Consider the following 27,882-nt stretch of genomic DNA (forward strand, 5'->3'; position numbering starts at 1 on the left):
ATAAGTTCTTTATAGTTCTTGAAAACTAGCCCTTTATCTGATAGGTCATTTGCAAATATCTTCTCCCATTCTGTAGGTTGTCTTTCAGTTTTGTTGACTGTATCTTTTGCTGTGAAAAACATATCAGCAAGAGAAAAACCAAGAACCATATGATCCTCTCATTAGATGCAGAGAAAGCATTTGACAAAATACAGCATCCATTCCTGATCAAAACTCTTCAGAGTGTGGGGATAGAGGGAACATTCCTCAACATCTTAAAAGCCATCTACGAAAAGCCCACAGCAAATATCATTCTCAATGGGGAAGCACTGGGAGCCTTTCCCCTAAGATCAGGAACAAGACAGGGATGTCCACTCTCACCACTGCTATTCAACATAGTACTGGAAGTCCTAGCCTCAGCAATCAGACAACAAAAAGACATTAAAGGCATTCAAATTGGCAAAGAAGAAGTCAAACTCTCCCTCTTCGCTGATGACATGATACTCTACATAGAAAACCCAAAAGCCTCCACCCCAAGATTGCTAGAACTCACACAGCAATTCGGTAGCATGGCAGGATACAAAATCAATGCCCAGGAATCAATGGCATTTCTGTACAGTAACAATGAGACTAAAGAAAGAGAAATTAAGGAGTCAATCCCATTTACAATCGCACCCCAAAGCATAAGATACCTAGGAATAAACCTAACCAAAGAGGTAAAGGATCTATACCCTAAAAACTATAGAACACCTCTGAAAGAAATTGAGGAAGACACAAAGAGATGGAAAAATATTCCATGCTCATGGATTGGCAGAATTAATATTGTGAATATGTCAATGTTACCCAGGGTAATTTACAAGTTTAATGCAATCCCTATCAAAATACCATGGACTTTCTTCAGAGAGTTAGAACAAATTATGTTAAGATTTGTGTGGAATCAGAAAAGACCCCGAATAGCCAGCGGAATTTTAAAAACGAAAACCATAGCTGGGGGCATCACAATGCCAGATTTCAGGTTGTACTACAAAGCTGTGGTCATCAAGACAGTGTGGTACTGGCACAAAAACAGACACATGGATCAATGGAACAGAATAGAGAGTCCAGAAGTGGACCCTTAACTTTATGGTCAATTAATATTCCATAAAGGAGGAAAGACTATCCACTGGAAGAAAGACAATCTCCTCAATAAATGGTGCTGGGGAAATTGGACATCCACATGCAGAAGAATGAAACTAGACTACTCTCTTTCACCATACACAAAGATAAACTAAAAATGGATTAAAGATCTAAATGTGAGACAAGATTCCATCAAAATCCTAGAGGAGAACACAGGCTACACGCTTTTTGAACTCGGCCACAGTAACTTCTTGCAAGATACATCCACGAAGGCAAAAGAAACAAAAGCAAAAATGAACTATTGGTATTCTATTTTTAATTCTTCATGGAACCTCCATACTGTTTGCCACAGTGGCTACACCAATTTGCATTCCCACCAGCAGTGCATGAGTATTCCTTTTTCTCCACATTCTCACCAATGCTTGTTATTTTTTGTTTCTTGATTCTAGCCATTGTCATAGGGATATCTCATTGTAGTTTTGATTCCCTGATGATTAGTAATACCAAACATATTTTCATGTATTTTTTGGAAAATTGTATGACTCCTTTCTGAAATGTCTTTTCAGGTCCTCTGTCCATTTTTTAAGTAGTTTATTTGGGCCTTTATGGTCTTGAGTTGTAGGAAGTTCTTTATATGTTTTGAATTGTAGCCCATTATTGGATATATCATTTGCAAATATTTTCTTCTATTCAGTAGGTTCCACTTTGTTGATGATTTACTTCACTGTCCAGAAGATTCTTATTTTGGTTTATTACAGTTCATTTTTTTTTGCTTTTGTTTCCCTTGCCTTAGGAGACATATTTAGAATAATATTGCTATGGCTGATGTCAAAGAAATTACTGCTCATGTTCTTTTCTAGGTGCCTTATGGTTTGAAGGCTTCACATTTATATGACCAAAGAAGAATTCTAAGTTTCTGATCTATGTAGTTTGATGGTATGTAATGGTATTCACATATTTAAGGAAGATTGGATAAAGACCAGGTTATAGGGGAAGAGAATGAATTCAGATCAGGTCACAACAATCATGAGATACTTTTGAAGCATCCATGTAAAGCCTGCTTATTCAGCACACTAAAAAGTCATCCCAGAGAGCAAAATAGTATTTTTTAACCATTTTACATTCCCACTGGCAGTGTCTGAATATTCCAGTTTTCCCACATACTTGCCAACATGAGTATTATCTTTTTTTATTATAACTACTTTATTGAGAGGCACCTGGGTGACTCAGTAGTTGAGCATCTGCCTTTGACTCAGGTTATGATCCCGGGGTCCTGGGATTTTATCCCACATCAGGCTCCCTGCAGGGAGATTGCTTCTTCCTCTGCCTATGTTTCTGCCTTTCTCTGAGTCTCTTATGAATAATTAATAATAATAATAATAATAATAACAATTTTAGTGGATGTGAAATAGTATCTCATTGTGCCTTTGTTTCACATTTCCTTAAGGACTAATGTTGAGCATCTCTTCATGTGCTTATAATGGCTTATTTACATCTTCTTTGGAGAAATATCTATTCATAGCCTTTGCCCAGTTTTTAATCGGTTTATCTTTTTATGATTGTGTTCTAAAACTTCTGTATATATTCCATACTCAGTTCCCAGAATAGAAATCTGAAGGAAAAAAACTGGAATGACAAAATATTACTTGACAATTACTGTAATATAGAATATATTATGTAGGTTATTTTTTGGCATATGATCTTCACGATCTTCATAGTAGTCTCCAACAATCGAGTGTATTTCCATGGTGTCAGTTGTAATGTCTCCTCTTTCATATCTGTTTTTGTTAATTTGTGTCCTCTTTCTTTTTTTCTTAGTAAGTTTAGCTAGAAGTTTCCCAATATTGTTCATCTTTTCAAAAAACTAGGTCTCACTTTCATTCATGTTTCCACTGTTGTTATGGCCTTCACTTTATTTAGTTCCAGCTTGGTTTTGTGATTTCCACCTTCTGCTTTCTTTGGTTTCAATTTGTTTTTTTTTTTTCTTCTAGTTCCTTAAGGCATAAAGTGAAATTGTTTCTGAAATATTTCTTTTTTTCTTAATATCTTCAGCTACTACTATGAGTTTCCATGTAAGAACTGTTTTGCAACAGCCCTTATGTTTTTTGTTAGGATTCTTGTTTCATTTTTTTTCAATTTTTTTCTATACTAATGACTTTCTCTACCCTTTTTATTTTATTCCACTGTTTGGCCTCTAGTACAATGTTGGACAGAAGTGAAAACAGTTGACATCTTTGTCTTACTGTCATCTTCAGGACAAAATATTTTAATATTTCATCATTAAGTAGGAAATTAGATGTAAGTTTTCAGTGCATACTTTTATCAAGAGAACTTCCTTATCTTTTTATTTGTTTTTATTGAACTTCAATTTGCCAACATAAAGCATAACACGCAGTGCTCATCCCGCCAAGTACTCACCTCAGTGCCCAACACCCAGTCACCCCAACCTCCCGCCCACTTCCCCTTCAATACCCCTTGTATTTCCATTTCCCAGAGTTAGGTGTCTTTCATGTTTTGTCACCATCACTGATATTTTCACTCATTTTCTCTCCTGTCTCTTTATTCCCTTTCCCTAACTTTTATATTCTCCAAATGAATGAGACCATATTATGTTTGTCCTTTTCCTATAGACTTACTTCACTAAGCATAATACCCTTCAGGTCCCTCCACGTTGAAACAAATGGTGGGTATTTGTCATTTATAATGGCTGAGTAATATTCGATTGAATACTTAGACCACATCTTCTTTATTCATTCATCTTTTGATGGACACCGAGGCTCCTTCCACAGTTTGGCTATTGTGGACATTGCTGCTAGAAACATCGGGGTGCAGGTGTCCCGGCGTTTCACTGCATCTGTATCTTTATGGTAAATCCCCAGCACTGCAATTTCTGGGTCGAAGGGCAGATTTATTTTTAACTCTGAGGAACTTCCACACAGTTTTTCAGAGTGGCTATACGAGTTCAAATTCCAACCAGCAATGCAAGAGGGTTCCCCTTTCTCCACATCCTCTCCAAAATCTGTTGTTTCCTGTCTTGTTAATTTTCCCCATTCTCACTGGTGTGAGGTGGTATCTCGTTGTGGTTTTGATTTGTATTTCCCTGATGGCAAGTGATGCAGAGCATTTTCTCATGTGCTTGTTGGCCATGTCTATGTCTTCCTCTGTGAGATTTCTGTTCATGTCTTTTGCCCATTTCATGATTAGATTGTTTCTTTGCTGTTGAGTTTAATAAGTTCTTCACAGATCTTGGATACTAGCCCTTTATCTGATAGGTCATTTGCAAATATCTTCTCCCATTCTGAAGGTTGTCTTTTAGTTTTGTTGACTTTTCTTTTGCTGTGCAAAAGCTTCTTATCTTGATGAAGTCCCAGTAGTTCATTTTTTCTTTTGTTTCTTTTGCCTTCGTGGATGTATCTTGCAAGAAGTTACTGTGGCCGAGTTCAAAAAGGGTGTTACCTGTGTTCTCCTCTAGGATTTTGATGGAATCTTGTCTCACATTTAGACCTTACATCCATTTTGGTGTATCGTTGTGTATGATGTAAGAGAATGGCCCAGTTTTATTCTTCTGCATGTGGATGTCCAATTTTCCCAGCACCATTGATTGAAGAGACTGTCTTTTTTTCCAGTGGATAGTCTTTCCTGCTTTGTCGAATATTAGTTGACCATAAGTTGAGGGTCCACTTCTGGATTCTCTATTCTGTTCTGTTGATCTATGTGTCTGTTTTTTTTTTTTTTTTTTTTTTTTTTTTTGCCAGTACCACACTGTCTTGATGACCACAGCTTTGTAGTACAACCTGAAATCTGGCATAGTGATGCCCCCGGATATGGTTTTCTTTTTTAATATTCCGCTGGCTATTCGGGGTCTTTTCTGATTCCACACAAATCTTAACATAATTTGTTCTAACCCTCTGAAGAAAGTCCCTGGTATTTTGATAGGGATTGCATTAAACGTGTAAATTGCCCTGGGTAGCATGGACATGTTCACAATATTAATTCTTCCAATCCATGAACATGGAATATTTTTCCATCTCTTTGTGTCTTCCTCAATTTCTTTCAGAAGTATTCTGTAATTTTTAGGGTATAAATCCTTTACCCCTTTGGTTAGGTTTATTCCTAGATATCTTATGCTTTTGGGTACAATTGTAAATGGGAATGACTCCTTGGTTTCTTTTTCTTCAGTCTCATTGTTAGTGTATAGAAAAGCCACTGATTTCTGGGCATTGATTTTGTATCCCGCCACATTGCCAAATTACTGTATGAGTTCTAGCAATCTTGGGGTGGAGTCTCTTGGGTTTTCTATGTAGAGTATCATGTCATCTGCAAAGAGGGAGAGTTTGACTTCTTTGCCAATTTGAATGCTGTTTATTTCTTTTTGTTGCCTGATTGCTGAGGCTCGGACTTCCAGTACTATGTTGAATAGCAGTGGTGAGAGTGGACATCCCTGTCTGTTCCTGGTCTTAGGGGAAAGGCTCCCAGTGCTTCCCCATTGAGAATGATATTTTCTGTGGGCTTTTCGTAGATGGCTTTTAAGATGTCGAGGTATGTTCCCTCTATCCCTACACTGAAGAGATTTGAAAAGGAATGGATGCTGTATTTTGTCAAATGCTTTCTCTGCATCTAATGAGAGGATCATATGTTTCTTGGTTTTTCTCTTGCTGATATGATGAATCACATTGATTGTTTTACGAGTGTTGAACCAGCCTTGTGTCCCGGGGATAAATCCTTCTTGGTCATGGTGAATAATTTTCTTAATGTACTATTGCATCCTATTGGCTAGTATCTTGTTGAGAATTTTTGCATCCGTGTTCATCAGGGATATTGGTCTGTAATTCTCCTTTTTGGTGGGGTCTTTGTCTGGTTTTGGAATTAAGGTGATTCTGGCCTCATACAACGAATTTGGAAGTACTCCATCTCTTTCTATCTTTCCAAACAGCTATAGTAGAATAGGTATGGTTTCTTCTTTAAACGTTTGATAGAATTCCCCCTGGGAAGCCATCTGGCCCTGGACTTTTGTGTCTTGGGAGGTTTTTGATGACTGCTTCAATTTCCTCCCTGGTTATTGGCTTGTTCAGGTTTTCTATTTCTTCCTGTTCCAGTTTTGGTAGTTGTGGTTCTCCAGAAATGCGTCCATTTCTGTTAGATTGCCTAATTTATTGGCATATAGCTGCTCATAATAAGTTTTTTAAGTCATTTGTATTTCCTTGGTGTTGGTGGTGATCTCTCCTTTCTCATTCATGATTTTATTAATTTGAGTCTTCTCTCTCTTCTTTTTAATAAGGGTGGCGAATGGTTTATCTATCTTATTAAGTCTTTCAAAGAACAAATTCCTGGTTTTGGTGATCTGTTCCACAGTTCTTCTGGTCTCTATTTAATTGAGTTCTGCACAAATCCTTATTAATTCTCTTCTGCTGGGTGTAGGATCTATCTGCTGTTTTTTCTCCAGCTCCTTTAGATGCAAGGTTAGCTTTTGTATTTGAGTTCTTTCCTGTTTTTGGATGGATGCTTGTATTGCAACGTATTTCCCCCTTAGGACTGCTTTTGCTGTATCCCAAAGATTTTGAAAGGTTGTATCTTCATTCTCATTAGTTTCCATGAATCTTTTTAATTCTTCTCTAATTTCCTGGTTGACCCTTTCATCTTTTAGCAGGATGGTTCTTAACCTCCACGTGATTGAAATCCTTCCAGACTTCTTCTTGTGATTTAGTTCTAGTTTCACAGCATTATGGTCTGAAAATATTCCGGGTATGATCCCAATCTTTTGGTATCAGTTAAGACTTGATTTGTGACCCAGTATGTGGTCTATTCTGGAGAAAGTTCTATGTGCACTTGAGAAGAATGTGCATTCAGTTGCATTTGGATGAAAAGTTCAGTAAATATCCATTAAATCCATCAGGTCCAGTGTATCATTTAAAGCTCTTGTTTTGGGATCCCTGATTGGCTCAGCTGGTTTAGCGCCTGCCTTCGGCCGAGGGTATGATCCTGAAGTCCCAGGATTGGATCCCATGTAGGGCTCCCTGCATGGGGCCTGCTTCTCCCTCTGCCTGTGTCTCTGCCTCTCTTGCTCTCTCTCTGTGTCTCTCATGAATAAATAAATAAATAAATAAATAAATAAATAAATAAATAATTTTTTTTAAAAAAGTCATGACTTAAAAAAAATAAAGCTCTTGTTTCTTTGGTGATGTTGTGTTTAGAAGATCTGTACATTATATGTTCTCATTCATTTGGGGAATATAAATAATAGTGAAAGGGAAAATAAGGGAAGGGAGAAGAAATGTGTGGGAAATATCAGAAAGGGAGACAGAACGTAAAAACTGCTAACTCTGGGAAACGAACTAGGGGTGGTAGAAGGGGAGGAGGGCGGGGGGTGGGAGTGAATGGGTGACGGGCACTGGGTGTTATTCTGTATGTTAGTAAATTGAACACCAATAAAAAAAAAAAAAGAAGATCTGTACATTGTAGAAAGCACTAATTTCAAGTCACCAAATATAAGTGTATTATTATCTAAGTATGTCTTAACTTTTGTTAATAATTGTCAGCTCCCACATTTGGGGCATATATATTGATGATTGTTACGTCCTCTTGTTGGATAGATCCTTTAAGTATGATATAGTTTCCCTCTTCATCTCTTACTACAGTCTTTGGGATAAACTTTAATTTATCTGATATAAGGATGGCTACCCCTGCTTTCTTTTGAGGGCCATTTGAATGGTAAATTGTTCTTCAACCTTTTATTTTCAGTCTGTAGGTGTCCTTAGGTCTAAAATGAGTCTCTTGTAGACAGCAAATAGATAGGTCTTCTTTTTTATCCAGTCTCAAACCCTGCACCTTTTTATGAGGTTATTTAGCCCATTCACATTCAGAGTTTTTATGAAAGTTATGAATTTAGTGTCATCAAGATACCTATTCAGTCCCTGTTTTGTAGATTGTTCCTTGGACTTCCTCTTTCTTTTACAGGGTCCCCCTTAATATTTCTTGCAGAGCTGGCTTCGTGGTCACATATTCTTTCAATTTCTGCCTATCTTGGAAGCTCTTTATCTCTCCTTCTATTCTGAATGAGAGCCTTGCTGGATAAAGTATTCTAGGCTGCATGTTCTTCTCATTTAGGACCCTGAATATATCCTGCCAGCCCTTTCTGGCCTGCCAGGTCTCTGTGGAGAGGTCGGCTGTTTACCTAATACTTCTCCCCATAATGGTTAGGGATCTCTTATCTCTTGCTTCTTTAAGGATCTTCTCTTTAACTTTGGAATTTTCAAGTTTCACTATTAAATGTCGAGGTGTTGAACAGTTTTTATTGATTTTGGGGGGGGGGTGATCTCTCTATCTCCTGGATCTGAATGCCTGTTTCCCTTCCCAAGTTAAGGAAGTTCTCAGCTATGATTTGTTCAAATACACTTTCTGGTCATCTGTCCTTTTCTGTGCCCTCGGGAACCCCAATTAAACGTAGATTTTTCCTTTCGAGGCTGTCATTTATTTCCCTTCACCTATACTCATGATCTTTTAATTGTTTGTCTCCCTTTTTACTCAGATTCCTTCCTTGCCATCAACTTGTCTTCTATGTCACTCGCTCATTCTTCTATCTCATTATCCCTCATCGTTAGGACCTCCAGCTTGGATTGCATCTCATTTAATTGATTTTTAATTTCAGCCTGATTAGATCTAAATTCTGCAGTCATGAAGTCTCTTGAATCCTTTATGCTTTTTTTTAGAGCCACCAGTAGCTTTATAATTGTGCTTCTGAATTGGCTTTCTGACATTGAATTGTCCAAATCCAAATTTTGTAACTGTGTGGGAGAAAGGACTGTTTCTGATTCTTTCTTTTGTGGTGAGTTTTTCCTTCTAGTCATTTTGCTCAGTGCAGAGTGGCCAAAAACAAGTTGTACTGGGAAAAGGAGAAAAAGAGAGAAAAGAGAAAAAAAAGGGGGGGGACTGAAACAAACAGAAAACAAAAAAAGGGGGAGTATCCTCTGATTCTATATAGTGTAAATCCCTCGACTTCCCCTGTAACTTTGCAGTGCTACTTGGTCAATAACTTGCTTTTCCCCTGTCCTTCCAGCTGGTCTTCTGGGGCAGGGGCCTGCTATGCTGATTCTCAGGTGTGTGCACCTGGCAGGGAGCTGCCCAGCTCCCTGCCAGGTGCACGGCTCAGTGGGAGCTATTTATCTTTTGAGGTCCCTGCTCAGTCCCAGGCACAGGTTGACACCAGGAGGAACAACCCCACTGGCAGCGGCCAGCTCTCCAGCCCTGGAGTCAGCTCCCGCAGTAACTACCGCAGCTCCCAGTCCATGGATGCTGGGGCGGAGGGGGGGGCGGGGGGGGGGTGGCGGCGCTGATCTGCACAGCTCGGGGCTGCCCAGTGTCCTCCCGGCCTCTGCCTGTCCCGGGGGGAGCGCCGGATCTTGGGCTGTGTCCCCGGCACCCTGGGCTCTGCGGCCTGAGCTGCTGGAATCGTGCTCCCGGGGCCCCACAGCCCCCTCCGCGTGGAGCCGATGCCCAAGCTGCCTCCGAGGTGCTCCCGGGGCCTCACCAGGCATGCGCTGCAGCCCTTTAGGGAGCTCGGCCACTCTCCCTGGGGTGCAGGTGTCTGTTAGTGTCCCAGGGACCCTGAGGGCATCCCCCCCTCCTGGGGTCCTGCTCTATCTCCCTGCGAGCGCCTTTCCCCTCTGGAAGGTTGGTGCAGCTCCTGCTTCTCTGGGACGGGGCTCTCCTGTCCTGGGGGCACTCGCTGTGGCCTTAGCCCGGCTCCTCGGGCCCCTCCCCCCTGGATGCTTTTTTATTTATTTCTTTATTTTTTTCTATCTTCCTACCTTGATAGAAGCACAAACTCTTTTCACTGTAGCTTTCCAACTGTTCTCTCTTTAAATCTCAGGCCGAATTCGTAGGTTTTCAGGATGATTTGAAAGTTATCTAGGTAATTTGGTGAAGACAGGTAACTTGGGGACCCTACTCTTCTGCCATCTTGCCCCCTCTCAAGACAACTTCCTTCTAAATTCACTATTTTACTGTGTGTTTTTGTCATGAATAGATGTTTGATTAAAACAAATGTCTTAATCTGTTATAATAATCATAAGATTTTTTTTCCTTTTTAAATTCATTTTGTGGTATTTAAATTGATAACTTTTTTTATGTGTGTGCTTAACCAACCAACCAACTTTTTTTTTTTTTTTTATGATAGTTACAGAGAGAGAGAGAGGCAGAGACACAGGCAGAGGGAGAAGCAGGCTCCATGCACCGGGAGCCCAATGTGGGATTCGATCCCGGGTCTCCAGGATCGCGCCCTGGGCCAAAGGCAGGCGCCAAACCGCTGCGCCACCCAGGGATCCCCTTAACCAACCAACTTTGAGTTCCTGTAATAAATCCCACTTGGTCATAATATATTATCATACAACCCCTTACACACATTCACACATACACACACACTCACATGCTTATCGAGATTTTTATATAACTAATTCATTTTCTTAATAGATGCATGGCAACTATAACTTTACATTCCTTCTTAGATTGCTTATAGTGTTTTTAATATGTATATATCTCATCTATATTTTCAAATGTATGGGATACATTGTTCTTGACATCCTCTTTTTGTTTATTTTGGTAAATGTTTCATATTAGTTTGAGAAATAAAATTATACTTAAACCTGGTGGATGTTGTTTACTGTGCAAGCCAATCAGTTTAAGTTGCTTGTGTTCAAATATTCTAACACTATTTAGATTTTTCTAACTCTGCTCTTCAGTTGCTGAGAGGATATGTTAAAATATCCAACTATGATTTCACTGTGGATTTATCAATTTCCCCTTCTAGTTCTATCCACCTCTTTTGTGAGTATGATTATGTATGCATGTATCTATAATGATATTAAGCACATACAAAGTTAGGTATATTTTCCTGTTGAATTGCTACTGTCATCATTACAAAATTTTGTACTTTATCACTCCTAATATTTATTGTGTTAAAATCTACTTTGCCTGCTATAGCCACACAAGCTTTCTCTTATATAATATTCTTATATTATATATAATGTATATGTTACATATATTCATAATATGTCTTCTAAAAATAATATACTTTCTTAGGATTTTTTCATTTCATTTTCTTTCACTGAATTGCTTAATCAGCTTATATTAATGTTGTTACTAACATAATTTTTGTCAAGTCTACTATGTTCCTTTAGTCTTTTTTTACCATGTTTCATCTGTTCTTTCCTTTGTTCCTCTTGCCACTTCTGGGCCAATAAAATAGGTGTTACTGTTGTCGTTGTATTTTTTCTTCGATGTTAGTTTTGTTGTGCATTCCTATATTTCATTCTGAGCTTCCATCAGATAATCATTATTCTATATTCTGAATAACATACTTAACTTAGTTTTTCTACTCAGTGTTTGTTTATGCAAATAGATATTTGTTTTATCTTCTTTTTTGAAGTATTTTTCATTAGATCAGAATTCTAAGTTGCAAGTGTTTTTGAGGCACTTCAAATATAACATTTCATTGTCTTTTGGCTTCCATTGTTTCTATTGAAAAGTTGACCAGCAGTCTAAAGGCTGTTTCATTAAAGATAGTGTGTAGAGATTATGACTCTGCAAACCCACTCCATGTTCTGAATAAAATATCCCCAATTCCATAAGGGCTTGCATGTGTGTATGTGTGCATGTGAGTAAAGATGTCCAGTATAGTACTATTTGTGGTGACAGAGACTGAAAAAACTTGTATATTTATAATCAGGGAAAATATTGTTAGTTGCATGCAAGGAAAGTCTATAAAAATAATCAGAAGCAATAAGTGAAGTATCTATAATTAAAAAAAAAACATTTTTAAAAATAATTGAGTTAAAAGTAAGGAACATATTATTTTAGCACAATAAAATGGATGTAAATTTCTAAAATAAATATTAGCAAATGACTTCATAGTCACATGTTTAAGAATATATGTCAAAACATGGAGAATATCAATGGATAATAGGCCTGAAAATTAGATGTGAAATAAGATCAAAGTAAAAACAAAAGAAAAACCTAGAAATAACGAGGTGCCATTAAAAAAATGAAATCATGAATGTTACTTCACCTTGAACTTGCACTTGAGCTTCCATGAATCCATTAAAGAGTTAATCAATCTACGGTCATTAGCATACAATGGCATTTATGGCTATGTATACTGGAATGCTTAGGGAATGAGTGCAAAAAGAAAAGAAAGTTGAACCCAGGGATATCCTAATATAAAAAAATCCAGAGGAATGGGGAAAGAAAATAGAACTATAAGGAATATTCAATGAGAATGAAGAATGACTTAGACTGTGTGATGTGTTCGAGAATTCAAGAAAAGGGAGGTTTTTTAGACAAAGGGACTAATAAATTATATTCACTATTGTGGAGAAGCAGGGCAAGCAAGATGGGAATAGAGAAGGACCTATTAACTTTAGTAATATGAAAATCATTTGTGAAATTGATAAAAGCAATTCCAGTGAAAAAATGAGATGAAAGATTCTGAAGAAAACCAGGAATGAGTAAGAATTATTTCAAGATGTATAAGTAGAGATAATGGGTACTGGTAATCTTTAAAGAAATTCTACTATCAAAATGCAGAGACATAAAATATGAAAAGAGGGTGATTTTTGTGATGAATGTTTATTTATTTTATGCCTTTATAAAATGCAAAATACCAGGGATGCCTGGGTGGCTCAGAGGTTGAGCATCTGCCTTCAGCTCAGGGCATAATCCTGGGGTCCCAGGATCGAGTCCCACATCAGGCTCCCTGCATAAAGCCTGCTTCTCCCTCTGCCTCTCTCTCTCTCTTTCTCTCTCTCATAAATAAATAAAATATATTTTTAAAAATGAAAAATAGTAGAGGTTATGTTTTTAATGGAAATTAATGAGCATAAATTACCAGCATCAGAGAGAAGTAATTCTTAGAAGTTGGGCAGGAAAAACCAACTTTGCAATCTCCTTTATGCTATCTGTGACAATGCTGAAAAACTATCATTATTTGTAATCTTTTACTTCATATTAATTTAGAAAGAACTTGAATATTGTACAAAAAATATTTAAGCAATTCTTAAGTCAATTCTCAGTTCAAAAGAAGAAAAGTAACTAATGCTCCTCATAGTCCTGTACTTATAGAAATATACATTTACTGTATTTTTAAAATAATGGTCATTCATATTATATTTCATAAATGTCATAACTGTTATTCATAGCTCCTTTCAAACTGCTTATTCTTTGAAAGTCACCTTGAAGACAAAAGACAACTTATCAGTTGGGAAGTAAGTAATTACCTTAATGTCTCATGCTAGGACAGACCTTGTCAGGTACAAGGTCAAGTTTCTCAAAGGACCACGGAGGTTTACACCTCATACAGAGAACATTTGTTCGTTTCATGTTTTAAAAGTTGCTAAGAAAAAAAGACTTTTGTGAGTAACGAGAATATATAATACATTTTTCCAAGGTTAAATTACAGTTATCCATCTGGAAATTCCATTTACAATTAAAAAAAAAAAAAGATGATTTGGGTCATCTGCTCCAGAACATTAGTTTCACTTGATTCAATTTTCTGGATAATTGCCCCAGCTTATTATTAGTATTTTTTATTCTTGGGACCTAATATTACTGAGACCTGAGTTACACAGAAGACTTAGAGGTAAAAAAAAAACCTCACATGGACAGTGATATGGCATGAAAAATTACTTTGGTATTCTGTAGAAAATTTAATGGGAATGAATTATTCATCATCTTTATGTGGAAAAATCATACACCTATTCTCGGAAATTCTCCTGCCTAAACAGACGAAGAGAAACGTTTTTTCCCTTCACATCCCAACTCAGGCAAATATCCTTTTCATATGCTTTGGGATTTGATGTCCTTAGAACCCAAAAGGATCTTTACAATACAGTCTCGTATCTGCTTGGTTTTCACCCCATAGACAACAGGATTCATAGCTGGAGGCAGGAGTAAATAAATATTGGCCACAATGATGTGGCAAGAGGGAGGGATTGTGTGGCCCCCAAAGCGGTGGGAAAAGAAAGAGAAGAAGGCTGGGCTGTAGGAGAAAACAATGGCACAGATGTGGGCAGTGCAGGTGCTGAAGGCCTTCTGTCGAGCATCTGCTGAAGAGAGGCTGACCACTGCCCGGAGGATCATGGTGTAGGAGATTGTGATGCACAGGATGTCAAAGCCTCCAATCAGGAGGGCAACTGTCAGACCATAGACGACATTGACCTTGATGTCCCCACAGGATAATTTGGCTACAGACATGTGGTCACAGTAGGTGTGGGGAATTATATTGCCTCTGCAGTAGGGCAGGCGCTTCGTGAGGAAAGTGAAGGGAATGATGAGCAACACCCCTCTGAGAAAGGTGGAGAGCCCAGCCTTTGCAATAACAGAATTGGTGAGGGCAGTAGAATAGTGCAGAGGGTAGCAGATGGCCACATAGCGGTCCAGGGCCATGAGCATGAGAACCCCAGACTCCATCCCTGTGAAAGTATGGACAAAGAACATCTGGACCAGGCATCCATCAAAGCTGATTTCCTTGAAATGGAACCAGAGTATGCTGAGGGCTTTAGGGATTGTACTAGAGCATATGAAAAGGTCAGTTAGGGAAAGCATAGCTAAAAAGTAGTACATGGGCCTGTGCAGGGAGTCCTCATAGTGGATGAGGTAGAGAAGCCCACAATTCCCTACCATGGCCACAATATACATGGAGCAGAATGGGAAGGAAATCCACATGTGCATGTCTTCCAGTCCTGGGATCCCATTAAGAATGAATGAACCTGGAGTCAGGTCTGTTTGGTTCAGCATTAGCATCATCAAGCTAGAATGATCATTAATCATGTTATAGAATTTGTGGGTCCTCCTAGATAGAGATAAATGAAGAAAATATTTGGTCATAGTCACTCACTTAATTTCTTTTGCCTTTTTTCCTCTAGGTACATTTCAATTGGCCAAACAACCAATTTTTCTGACTTCCAGGGAATAGGAGTATAAATATTGTGTTAATCAAATAGATTATTTTATATGTGTATTATTTTTTATTCATTTATCAATATAGACAACAAATACTTTTTTAGTGCTTAATACTTGCCTAGTTTTTTAATAGACAAATGTCATTCACTTATAAAAGACAGTTTGGTTATTATTTTTCTGAAGCTATTTTTGTTAAACTGTATTATTTAAATATTGATGACTACATATGTATATATGACTACATATATATATATGACTACATATATATATATATATATGACTACATATATATTCCTCAAAAAATAAAAATAATAATAATTCCCCCCCCAAAAAATCATGGGACTTTAAATAAATTATATTTTGAAAAAAAATAGTAATGTCTTTTGCATGTGGGCATTAGGAAGTTGGTTTTGGGGATAGAAATAGGAGCCAATCATGAAATCCTTAATCAAACTCTTAATAGAAAAATTCCCCTAAGGAAATAGGCTGAGGGTCACCTGATTCTCATATATCATACTGAAAAGTACAGCTGTCAGAATGTTTTAAAAATTATTGAAATATAGTTTAATTACTATTATTTGGAAAACACAAAAGGAACCTCTAAGAATAAAAGCAGAATGTAAATGCATAAATCACTGTAAAAATACTAACTAAACAAAACATTCTCATAAAACAGAGAAAGCAAATGATTCCTAAATACATCAATAAAATGTGAATAAGACAAAGGACAAATCAAATACTTTGTTTTGGACTATTAGGATAAATTATTTAAACTGCCCTATTAAAAAAATAAATAAATAAACTGCCCTATTAAATGGACATAAATCTGTTGATTTTATAAAAATGTATACAAAGAAGTACAGAGGGCCATATAATAAAGAAAACTAAATAACAAAGTAAAATAATGTACGATCCTTAGATAAAATACACATAAACTTTGGAGCAGACATATTAATTTCAAGTGAAGTAGAAATTAAAGCAAGAAAAATTTGGGTCAGAATTTTTTTTTGAGAAATTCTGGGTAAAATTTCTAGAATTTAGAGGTAAAATTCTACAGGGGGACTTTAAAATTGATTAAAGTTGATTGTTTTAACAATGATAGTTCTACCCTATCTTTGATAAATATCCATACCTAAATCATGAGCAACACAGAAATCCTGTTATGTAACTTGTTAGTATATAGTAGGTATTAACATGAAGACTTTCCAAACTAACACTTAAATCTGATGAAACCTCCAGTTTTGAAATTAACGCCATGACTGGTTTTAAACTAACATTTCTGCTTTGTTATTAACCCCAGTTTAGACAAATAGTCAAAGTACGGTAGTCTTGGTTATGTGGGAAATAGGATGTCTAGGTCCTCTAGGACCAAAACTATAACCCTGAATTCATCAGTGTTTTAAATACACTTTAAAAAATTGTTTACATGGGACACCCAGGTGGCTCAGCAGTTAAGGAGTTTGCCTTCGGCTCAGGACGTAATCTTGGAGTACCAGGATCCATTCCCACACTGGGCTCTCTGCATGGAGCCTGCTTCTCTTTCTGCCTGTGTCTCTGCCTTTCTCTTTCTGTGTCTCTTATGAATAAATAAATAAAATCTTTTAAAAAATTGTTTACAAATGAGTTTACAACATAATACACTTCAAAGAACTGTCATATATCATTTACAAAAATACAAATTTAAATGTATATATCATAGGTAAATATATTATAATATTAGGAAGCTAAGTCTGAAGGGTCATGTACTATTATTCTCTCTTAAAAATACACTTAGTCTATAAACTTATAAATTCTTCTCTATTATGATCATGTGTCTGCCTCAGTTTGTATTCCTTGTGCTCTAAATGTTTAGCCACTTTTGCTGCTTCATCTTTACTGTAAGCCAATCTTGACAATTCTGGACAACGCTTAATTCTAGGTTTTAATATTTCCTCTATAGTACCTTCTATAAAATAATCTTCTAAATGCTTTTTTTTATAAAGATAACTTTAATAATTTAAGGATGGCTTTATTCTTATAATAAGTTTTATGCTCTGTACAGATTCAATCCATTTGCCAAACACCCTGCTAGTGATATAAGCTTAAACCAAAGTGACACAGTATTAACCTCAAATTTAATCGGTTTTAAAAGAAATTTAAAATTGTTTCCCACAGTCTAATTTAATATCATTTTCCAGAGAAATACACTAGTACTTTGCTCTAGGTGTATAGGCAGTGTTTCTGGATATTTCTACACCTCTCTCACTTTACATAAAGTACAAATTTGATATACCACTCATTGTCAATCCTCATTTCCAGAATTTATAGAGAGTGATCTGTTTTCCCCCCATTGTGTCCTAGTCTCAGCCTATGGATAACCAACATTGTGGGTGGAAGCCACTGTTACCAGAAACATCAGAAAACTTTGAAAGAGACAAGGTTTATTACTTACATGTCCTGAAAATCACATGGCACGTCTGGGGCCACACAGAGAAGTCAAGGCAGGGGTAGGGAAGTGTGTGGGAGCTTGAGGTTCTACTTTCCTTGGGGTTGAGAGTGGGATATAGGATATCTCAGACTCATTCTTTATCAGTGAATTTAAAACATAAGAATGGGAATTTAAAGCACAGCAAGAGAAAAAAAAAATAAGTGGCCCAAATGGTCAATTATCAGAATCACCCAAGATTTGTAAAAAAAAAAAAAGGAGATGCGGGGATTATCCAATCATATGGCTGGTAATTTCTTTTTTTCTTTCTTTCTTTCTTTTTTTTTTTTTTTTTTTTTGGCTGGTAATTTGTTTATCTGAGATAGCATCTTGGAAGTGGGTGCCTCTCTGAAATGGATGCAATAAAAATCAGGCACTTGCATTACAAAAAAGAAAAACCAATTGTTAGGGTTCACACTATGTCCTCCCACCAAACCATTCTGAATTCTTATGACATGACAATAGGTTCCTCCTGGTAGGTAAAGCTATATAATATATATTGGCCTAAAATATATTTTGGCTCAAGTAAGTATTTCCCTAGTCTAACTCAAGTAAAGTCAGACACTCGTAAGGAAAAAAGAGAAGGCAGGTAGGCAGCAAGAAAAATTTGAACATGGATTCTCATGACCTATAATTGTTCTCTATATATTGCCCATTATTCCCTGACATGAGAGTGGTCCATTCTTGGTTTCCATCACTCCCAAAGCACATATTGCTATATGCTTAAAAGAGTTGTTTATGTAGATGCTTGGACATTATGAACATTTAATGAAATTTTTAATGTCAAAGGTGAGGGATAAATATTTCCACCAGCCCCTGCATCATTGTCTTGAATAACCTTCTAACTTGAATCTAGGTCAATAGAATTAAACATTTAAATCTGTGTGGTGGAAAAAAGCAGTTAATATTAACTTTAAATATTTTTCCTCCTTATTTCTGTGTCTAAAATGGAAATTATCTTGTCACTGCCCCATATACTGTTCTAGTTAAATAAATACCTTAGGTTTTGGAAGGAAAAACAAAGAGATAAATGATATCTGTTCCGATTTTCCAGGAACTTGGTTGTTTAAATATCAGTCTATGGGCAAGTTTTTAACTTCTTGATACGATGACTATTGACTTGAGCCTGAAGGAAAATGAATGTTATATACCCCAAATATCCTAAGGGAACACTTCAAAGCTTCAGAGACACACTTAGTATTGGAATCAAGCTAACCTCCAGGGAGCACAAATGATAATTGACAAATATCTAAACATGTATCTGTATATACATGTGAATGCATGTGTGTGTGTGTGTGTGTGTATATATATAGATATAGATATAGATATAGATATAGATATAGATATGTGAACATGTGTGTGTGCATGTAGATAGATACCTGGATATAGATCAGAAATGAGATATTTTAATAGAACCTAATGATGTCACTATTCTAGAGGTTTGGCTCCGTTTCCTATGAAGTTTTGCAAAGACCTCAAGGGAACCAAGCTGGATATTAAGTGAGTTATATGAATGATTTACTCACACATTCATTAAACTACTCTTTTAAAATTACTTTTTTTAACACGTATTTGTCTCTCCATCAAAGAAATGTGTACCAATATGTATTTTTAAATTTATTAACATGAGTATATACCCAGGTATTGCTTTAATAGAAGTGGAATATTATGGGGCACCTGGGTGATTGAGTTTTTGAGCGTCTGCCTTTGGCTCAGGTTGTGATCCCAAGGTCCTGGGATGGAGTCCCACATCAAGCTCCCTGATGTGTCCTTCTTTGTTAACCTCCAAAAAAAGGTTGTTAAGACTGTAAAGTATTTATTAAATAAAATAATATAATTTATTTAAATATTTTTTTCTGTAATTTGATATCCAGGGCTTTTTGATTTAATAAAAATACTGCAATAATGTGATAGTTTGTAAATCATATGACACTCTATTATTTAAAACAAATAGAAGGGGATCCCTGGGTGGCTCAGCAGTTTAGCACCTGCCTTCAGCCCAGGGCATGATTCTGGAGTCCGGGGATCGAGTCCCACATCGGGCTCCCTGCATGGAGCCTGCTTCTCCCTCTGCCTGTGTCTCTGCCTCTCTCTCTCTCTCTCTCTCTCTCTCTGTGTGTGTCTCTCATGAATAAATAAATATTTAAAAAATAAATAAAATAAAATAAAATAAAATAAAATAAAATAAAATAAAATAATAAAATAAATAGTTTCCATTTTATCATGCCAAGGACAAGTTTATCTTCAGAACATCTTTACTAATTTTATTGAAGAAATGGATTTGTCAATGACATTTAAATGTATAAGTGCTGTATAGCTAAATATATTGACTTTGATTTTTTTTTAATTTCTAACCTTATTACCCTAAGTTTTGAATTTTTTAAATTATTTATTCCCTTTGGACCTCATTGAAGCTTCCTTTTTGAACTAATACGATTTTTTTGAGACTAAGGAAGAAAACATTATTGGCATAGAAGAAAAACTAAGATTGTGTGGTATTGCAGATATCACAACAGAAAGATTCTGGGCTGGTATGGTTAATAATACAGCATGCTGTACTGAAATCCAGTTAGAAAAGACTACCAGTGGCTTTGATGGCAGGTGGTTCACTGGAAACTTTAGCTTGTGATTGAAGTCAGATTATAATGTAGGAAGGAATAGGAGTCAAGAAAGCAAAAATAATTAGTTCCAAAAATATTTTCCAGAAACTTGCATAAAAAAATAACTAAGGTCAAGGGAAATTTTTCTATTAGTCAATGTACCAATACATTCAAACAAATTATAGAAATAAATAAAATAAAAGAGGTGAGTGGTGATCTGAGCTCTCTTGAGCATATTTTGAGAAGCTTGCTTAATCAGAAAAAGGAATTAGTAATAAATGTGTATAGTAGTAAAGGAGAAAACAATGCTTATAGATGTCAAAGTTAATGTGAGGATTAGAATTTGAGGTAGTTTACTTCTAATTGTATCATTTTTCTTTATGGAATAGAAATAACTGGACTAAGGCAACCATGAAGGGCAAAGGGTACATAAGAAAACTGAAAATGGTAAACACATTTTCAAACTATGCAACAGGTAAAAGCATAGCCACGTAGATATAGGCTCCTACTTAATATCCAAAATTGTGAGCAAACTATACTTGCAGTATGCATGTCTGTATACTTTCTTCGGAACTGCTCCACACTCTGAGGATAGGAACTTAAAACACAGAGTACAGAAGTGTCCCAGAGTGGGGTATAGGGTTTATAAGCTGGCAAGATTATAAACTTGAAGTATAAAATTGAAAGTCAGCTGATGAACTATGGTGTTTAGAATTGTATAAAATTCTTAAAAATTGATTAAGAATATCTCAATTTGAGGATTAGAATGAAAAATTAATTAAATTAGTATCACCCATGCACTGATAATCCTCCTATAGAATAACATAATGATTTTCTTTCTTTTGAAAAACATATTCAGCATACTTTATTGAATTCTAATATTTAAAACTATCTCTATGTGAAGTATCACAGTCAAAATATTCATATTCTTGGGAAAGGAAGTTTTAAAAAGCTAGTCCTTTAGTGTTCAGCTCTCAGGACTGATACTCTCCAAAGGAGAAAGAGCCTATGAATTACCAGCAGGGCCTTTTACATCTCCTCTACTTGGCATTGTGGATGATTCTCTTTCTCTTCTAAATAAATGAATGAATGAATAAATGAATGGTTAGGATTCCTCATCTGACTGGTTCATGTAAGTGACTGTTCTTTGTGTGTTTAGTGATAGAAGTCAATGACCTCTGGGAGGACCTTGTAATAAGGTATTTGGACATTGCTTTTCAGGGAATAATATCCAAGTCATTGAAATTAAGTTGGCTCCCTAGAGGGTGGAGACAATATTATATCTGTAGAATGAATATTCCAAATTTAGAAATGAAGAGCTAATCCTGACCTCTCCTATACTCTCATCCATAGATGTCTTATTATTCTGTGCCAGAGGATTCTAGGTTTCAATTTCTTGCTCTCCAATTTACTAATATTGTAGGTATTGGTGAGTCCTTCTCTTCTTTTGGCTTCAAGAGCTAATGGAGAATATATAAGATTTATGCAAAAGCATGTAAGTCCCTGACAGTTCTATTTTCTTTAACTGTGGCTGTATGCCCTATGTTCTGGTCCTTGCAGATGGGACACATCAGCTCTAGTGTGAAGTATGTAGTTAGAAATCAATGCCTGCTGTATAAGGAGAAGGCCAGAAAATGAGAGAAGTCCTATGATTATCAGAGGCTCTTCTAATATAAGTTGGAAGAACCTCAATAAGTTATACTTCCCTGGATGGAAGTTAAGGATGCTGAACTAATTTGACCTCCTCTGTGATTTATTATTCTTGGGAATGGTCTAGGAGGTACTGTGAAGGACATTGATACCTGACTAAGACCTCTTTTCAGTCCCAAATACTGAATATTGTTTAATATTGAGAATCTTTTTTGGACTAAGTCCCTTCTGTACTTCTGGATCACTCTGGTACTTTTAACCCAGTTCCCTGCCCCCTTTGAAACACCCTGATAACCCTTTCCCGGATTTCTTTGGTTTTAACTCCATATACCATAGGGTTAAGAGCAGGTGGGAAGAGCAGATAAACATTGGCCAAAAGAATGTGAATATGAAGTGGAACATGGTGGCCAAAGCGATGGGTAAAAAAGGAGAAGAGGGCTGGTGTATAAGAGATTAGGATGACACAGACATGAGAACCACAGGTCCCCAAGGCCTTGGACCGAGCTTCATGGGATGAAAGACGGAGGACAGCCCGTGCAATAAAGACATAGGAAAGACCAATGCAGAATAAGTCAACCCCTATGACCAATAGTGCTGCTGTCAGCCCATACACACGGTTAGGCCTGGTATCTCCACATGCTAGCTTCACAACAGCCATGTGCTCACAGTATGTGTGGGGGATCACATGGCTTTGGCAGAAGCTCAAACGCCCAATGAGGAAGGGACATGGGAGCATGAGCATGGAGCCCCGCACCATAGCTACCACTCCAATTCGGGCAATGATGGTGTCCGTGAGGATAGTAGCATAACGGAGTGGGTGACAAATGGCCACATAGCGATCAAAGGCCATGGCCAGAAGCACAGTAGACTCCATCATGCAGAAGGCATGAATGAAGAACATCTGTGCCAGGCAGGCAGAGGCAGAGATGTGTCCAGCTCCACACCAGAGGATGGCCAATAGCTTGGGAACTGTGGAGAAAGAGGCAGCCAAGTCAATGGTAGAGAGCATGCAGAGGAACAAATATACAGGCTTGTGCAGGGCTGGTTCAGTGGCAACAACAACCAGGATGGTAATGTTGCCCACAATTGTGGCTGTGCCCAGGCAGCACACGGGGAGTGAGAGCCACAGGTGAAATTGTTCCAGACCTGGGATACCCAGGAGGAAAAAAACAGAAGGGTCCAGATTAGTGTGATTAGGAGACTGGACAAAAGCTCTAGGCATCTTCTCTAGTCAGAAACCACCACACAGTATCACATCACCTGGAAAGACAAACACAGAAGAGAGATATGAATGAGCCTTGACTGACACTTACTAGCTATATAATGTTAGATAAGTGTTATCAACTATAAATGGGAAAACTAAAAGTAATGTCCCCCAGAGTTGTTAAGAGAATTGTATTGGTTAATATTTGTACAGAGCTTTGAGTAGTACTTGGTACATAATAGTTGTCAAATAAAATAAATGAATATGAAAAAATGATTCAACCAAGCATCTGAAGAAATCAGAATTGTCTTCCAGCTAAAATCTTTTGTTGTCAAAGAAAGATAGGAACTTCGTTCATTCTTCCCTGGAATATAACACACACACACACACACACACACACACACACACTCGTACTCTTTTCTGAAGTACAGGTAGAGATACGATGGGACTTGTATCAGTCCAGACTTTGTGTCATACTAGAACACAAACTGCTAATGCAGTTCACTGGATGGAGTTGGATATTTTTCTTGCTTTTCAACTTAGAATGGATTATGGTTTGGGACCCAGTGCTTGGAAACTATTTCTGATTTTATTATTATCATAGTTGTTTCCACTCTTTCCACTAACCAAGATAAATTTTTACATATTCCTGATCAAGCTACATTTGCAATTTTATAGGATGCTCCACATGCCTAGTTTTCACTTCCCAAGATGTTCAAGTTAACCCTTCTTGGACTTCATCCAATTCCTGAAATAAAAACTTCCAACCTTTTACAGTCCACTCTTGGGTTAATCCTTCATTCACATTCTACCTGTGTTTCTTGATGATTTCATAGAAAGGATGTAGCCAAATTCTCAATTTCATTCTTCCACAATGTCTAGCAGTGATTTTGTAACTACTTTGACTTGTGTCTGGATGGCAATGTCTCATCTCTTGTTGAGGAAAAATCTTATACTACTCTCCATTATCCCACCTTTCCCATACCTCCCCTCCCCAAGAGGACGCAGCCTATAGTGGGGAGTACTTAAGCTCAAAGGAACTATGCAGAACATGTGAAACCATGATGGTAATGAGATAGAAACCCCAAAGATACAGATGCAATGAAACGCCGGGACACCTGAACCCCAATGTTTATAACAGCAATGTCCACAATAGCCAAACTGTGGAAGGAGCCTCGGTGTCCATCGAAAGATCAATGGATAAAGAAGATGTGGTTTATGTATACAATGGAATATTACTCAGCCATTAGAAACGACAAATGCCCACCATTTGCTTCGATGTGGATGGAACTGGAGGGTATTATGCTGAGTAAAGTAAGTCAATCGGAGAAGGACAAACTGTATGTTCTCATTCATTTGGGGAATATAAATAATAGTGAAAGGGAATATAAGGGAAGGGAGAAGAAATGGGTAGGAAATATCAGAAAGGGAGACAGAACATAAAGACTCCTAACTCTGGGAAATGAACTAGGGGTGGTGGAAGGGGAGGAGGGCGGGGGTGGGGGTGACTGGGTGACGGGCACTGAGGGTGGCACTTGACGGGATGAGCACTGGGTGTTATTCTGTATGTTGGCAAATGAACACCAATAAAAAATAAATTTATTAAAAAAATAAAACAATGAAATAAAAAAAGAAGCAAAAATATAGTCATTAAGATAAAAGCTGAAAAATCACTTTAACTAGAAGTTTTCAAAGTAAGAATGAGAACTTTACTGCCCAGAAATATGTTCTATGTATGCAACAACAAACATTTAATGTGAACCTCCTCTTTAATGAGCCCTATTCTAGAAACTGGATAACCAGTACTGAAATAATCAGTACAAAAAAGCCACTGATTCTAAGAAATTTGAGGAGTTACAAAATAGCTACCAAAGGGGGAATCAACTCTTTGTTACAACTTTTTCTTGCTCCTTTTGTGTATATGTCAGATGAGAAGTAAACTCTCTTCTTCCCTAATGGACAGATACTGTGTGTGCATAATCACTAGAGAAAAAATCAGAGAAGCTTCTGTCTTCTGCAGAGAAGATCCTTCATGATCATTTAGGTGGATTTAAGACACACACACACACACACACACACACACACAGACTCACCAGATAGCTCAAACTTTTGGTAAACAAAATCAACTATTTGTTTTCAGAAATAAGGACTAACAGAAGGAGAAGACGTTGGTGACAAATGCTATGCTAATCACAGCTCAGGGCCAATAAGCCAAATAACCTCCACAGTAGAGAGCCAATTGTGGCTTTACCAGCAGATACATACAGCATTATTGGTCATAGGGCTCTGTGATCTTATGTCTAGGAGGGCAGAGATAGCAAAGATCTAAATTTCTTATCATTTTGACCAAGGGTCTTATCTTCTCTAAGGAAAAACATAACAAGGTGAAAGTTTGATCTTGTCTAAAAAATATTAAAAAATAAAAATATGATTATTATTGAAGTGATTTGAGCTTACTTTAGATTTCCACCTATTATTTTTTGTAAATACATATTAGTATTTTATTTTTGAATTTATGACTTTAAAAATAGTATGCATATGGCAAGTCACAAATTTTAAGAGAAGTTGATTTTTATACAAACAAAAATTCTAAACAATAAGCAATTACTTTAATGTAATTAGGGAATCACTATATAGTGATCTACAGAATTTACTGTGTGGGTTACCCATGATAAATAAATATAATACTACATTATGAGGTCTGTCATGATAAAAGTACTTATAGATTAAAATTTAAAACTGAGCAATTCTATTCTTTTTTTAATAATAAATTTATTTTTTATTGGTGTTCAATTTGCCAACTTACAGAATAACACCCAGTGCTCATCCTGTCAAGTGCCCCCCTCAGTGCCCGTCACCCATTCACCCCCACCCCCCACCCACCTCCCCTTCCACCACCCCTAGTTCATTTCCCAGAGTTAGGAGTCTTTATGTTCTGTCTCCCTTTCTGATATTTCCCACACATTTCTTCTCCCTTCCCTTATATTCCCTTTCACTATTATTTATATTCCCCAAATGAATGAGAACATACACTGTTTGTCCTTCTCTAATTGACTTACTTCACTCAGCATAATACCTTCCAGTTCCATCCACGTTGAAGCAAATGGTGGATATTTGTCGTTTCTAATGGCTGAGGAATATTCCATTGTATACATAGACCACATCTTCTTTATCCATTCATCTTTCGATGGACACCGAGGCTCCTTCCACAGTTTGGCTATTGTGGCCATTGCTGCTATAAACATCGGGGTGCAGGTGTCCCGGCGTTTCATTGCATCTGAATCTTTGGGGTAAATCCCCAACAGTGCAATTGCTGGGTCGTAGGGCAGGTCTATTTTTAACTCTTTGAGGAACCTCCACACAGTTTTCCAGAGTGGCTGCACCAGTTCACATTCCCACCAACAGTGTAAGAGGGTTCCCTTTTCTCCACATCCTCTCCAACATTTGTTGTTTCCTGTCTTGTTAATTTTCCCCGATCTCCACCTATTATTAAGGCAAGAGTACACTCAGATTGCATGCTTGCCTTCACATATTCTTTCAAGAGGCAGGATATTCTGGAAGCATAGGACCTGGGAGTTTTTAAAGCATAAAGTGCAGTGGTTAAAAGAAAGTATAGAAATTGGAATCCATGGAACTGGGAAAAAAATCTTTGTATTTACAATTCTTACTGCCAGTGCTGCCTTGTACAAATCAATCCTCCTATAAGATCCTATAGTTTTCTTGGACTGTTTTTTTTTTATAATAATAGTAATAGTTTGTAAGGTTGTTGAAAAACTTTCAAAGTACCTAGTAGAGTTTGTGGCCCAGAGAAGGTTATCAATAAATGTCATTTACTACTCAATTGCCTTTAAGACAAAAGTGATCTCATATCTAATACAGAATCCTCACTCATTTTCCTAAACCATCTGAAATCTAGTCTTAGCATGAACATTTTTGTAATGAGAATTGTTCAGTTGTAGAGCAAGCCTGCTGATAAAATAAGTGTTCTTTATAACTTTTTCTGTATGCTCTCTGAGGTTACATTGCAAACATTAGGAGATTGGAAAACAACCTCCCTGGCCATTTTCAGCTAACCTAGATGTACTCAGCTCTGCTTGCTATGACACAGATTTGCTTGATGAGCTAATGTGGGTCTCTGCTCAGCTGAGTGGCTCAACATAAATAATGGAGCTGGAGTCAGAGGCACAAACAGCAAAGCCCTGCTGACTACACCACCCAACCACTTAGTTTTTGTCAGACATTTCTACGGTTTTTAATTGTCTCACAAATTCACTCATCTATAGCCAGGACACTTCACTTGATGATTCTTCAGTGAGGTTCCTTTTTGTATTTTAAGTCTCAGATCCTATGCTTTATGACATTTTTCTTGTAGAAGTTGGACTGATAGACTCTCCATTTTTTTTTGCTTTTTAATTGCTTTATTAACTTTACAATTTTCCATGCAATTGGGTGACTCTACTGTTGACAAAAACTTAGACTGGGTGCCAAGGCAATCTCCATTTGGAATCTGGTAACACAGAACCCACCTGACACATGGAAATTACATAAAGTTCACAGCAAATGGATCAGTAAAGGTATATCAGGAAAATGCAAGGAAAAAAACAATGTGAATCACAGTTCAAGTCCACCACCACCCCCATCCAATTCACAAGAATGACTTTGTAGTCTCACAGCATCTCTTGTATAAAATAGTTTATGATGTCTGACTCCATCTCTAATCTAATTCTTATTGTGATCTTAGAGCCAATGCCCTCAGTAAGATAAAAGTTATAACGTCAGACTCTGGGGAGAAGATTAGGAATAGAGAATGCCTGAAACTGCACCACAGATCAAAGGCTGTCACTGTGTCTGCACAAGAGCACAGGTAAATGTGGGCTACTTCTGCCCAGTGTGAGAACACTGGGCCATAAAAGAGCTCA

General features: G+C 37.1%; 2 protein-coding genes across 2 annotated transcripts; both read right to left on the reverse strand.

The window, feature by feature from the left end:
• Positions 1-13,920: 13,920 nt before the first annotated feature.
• Positions 13,921-14,886, reverse strand: LOC144295351 (olfactory receptor 52N4-like). The gene has a single exon (XM_077867737.1). It carries the CDS (start codon positions 14,884-14,886, stop codon positions 13,921-13,923), a length of 966 nt encoding a protein of 321 aa, XP_077723863.1.
• Positions 14,887-22,000: 7,114 nt separating this feature from the next.
• On the reverse strand, positions 22,001-22,981 carry LOC144295352 (olfactory receptor 52P1). Its single transcript, XM_077867738.1, has one exon. The coding sequence runs from the start codon at positions 22,979-22,981 to the stop codon at positions 22,001-22,003; it is 981 nt and encodes a 326-aa protein (XP_077723864.1).
• Between the last annotated feature and the right edge of the window lie 4,901 nt (positions 22,982-27,882).

Source organism: Canis aureus, chromosome 23 (assembly GCF_053574225.1).
Source record: "Canis aureus isolate CA01 chromosome 23, VMU_Caureus_v.1.0, whole genome shotgun sequence".
Taxonomy (NCBI): domain Eukaryota; kingdom Metazoa; phylum Chordata; class Mammalia; order Carnivora; family Canidae; genus Canis; species Canis aureus.

Bases quoted from the DNA above. Each gene is read 5' to 3' on its own strand.
- LOC144295351 (XM_077867737.1), bottom strand. From the start codon at position 14,886: ATGCTAATGCTGAACCAAACAGACCTGACTCCAGGTTCATTCATTCTT.
- LOC144295352 (XM_077867738.1), bottom strand. From the start codon at position 22,981: ATGCCTAGAGCTTTTGTCCAGTCTCCTAATCACACTAATCTGGACCCT.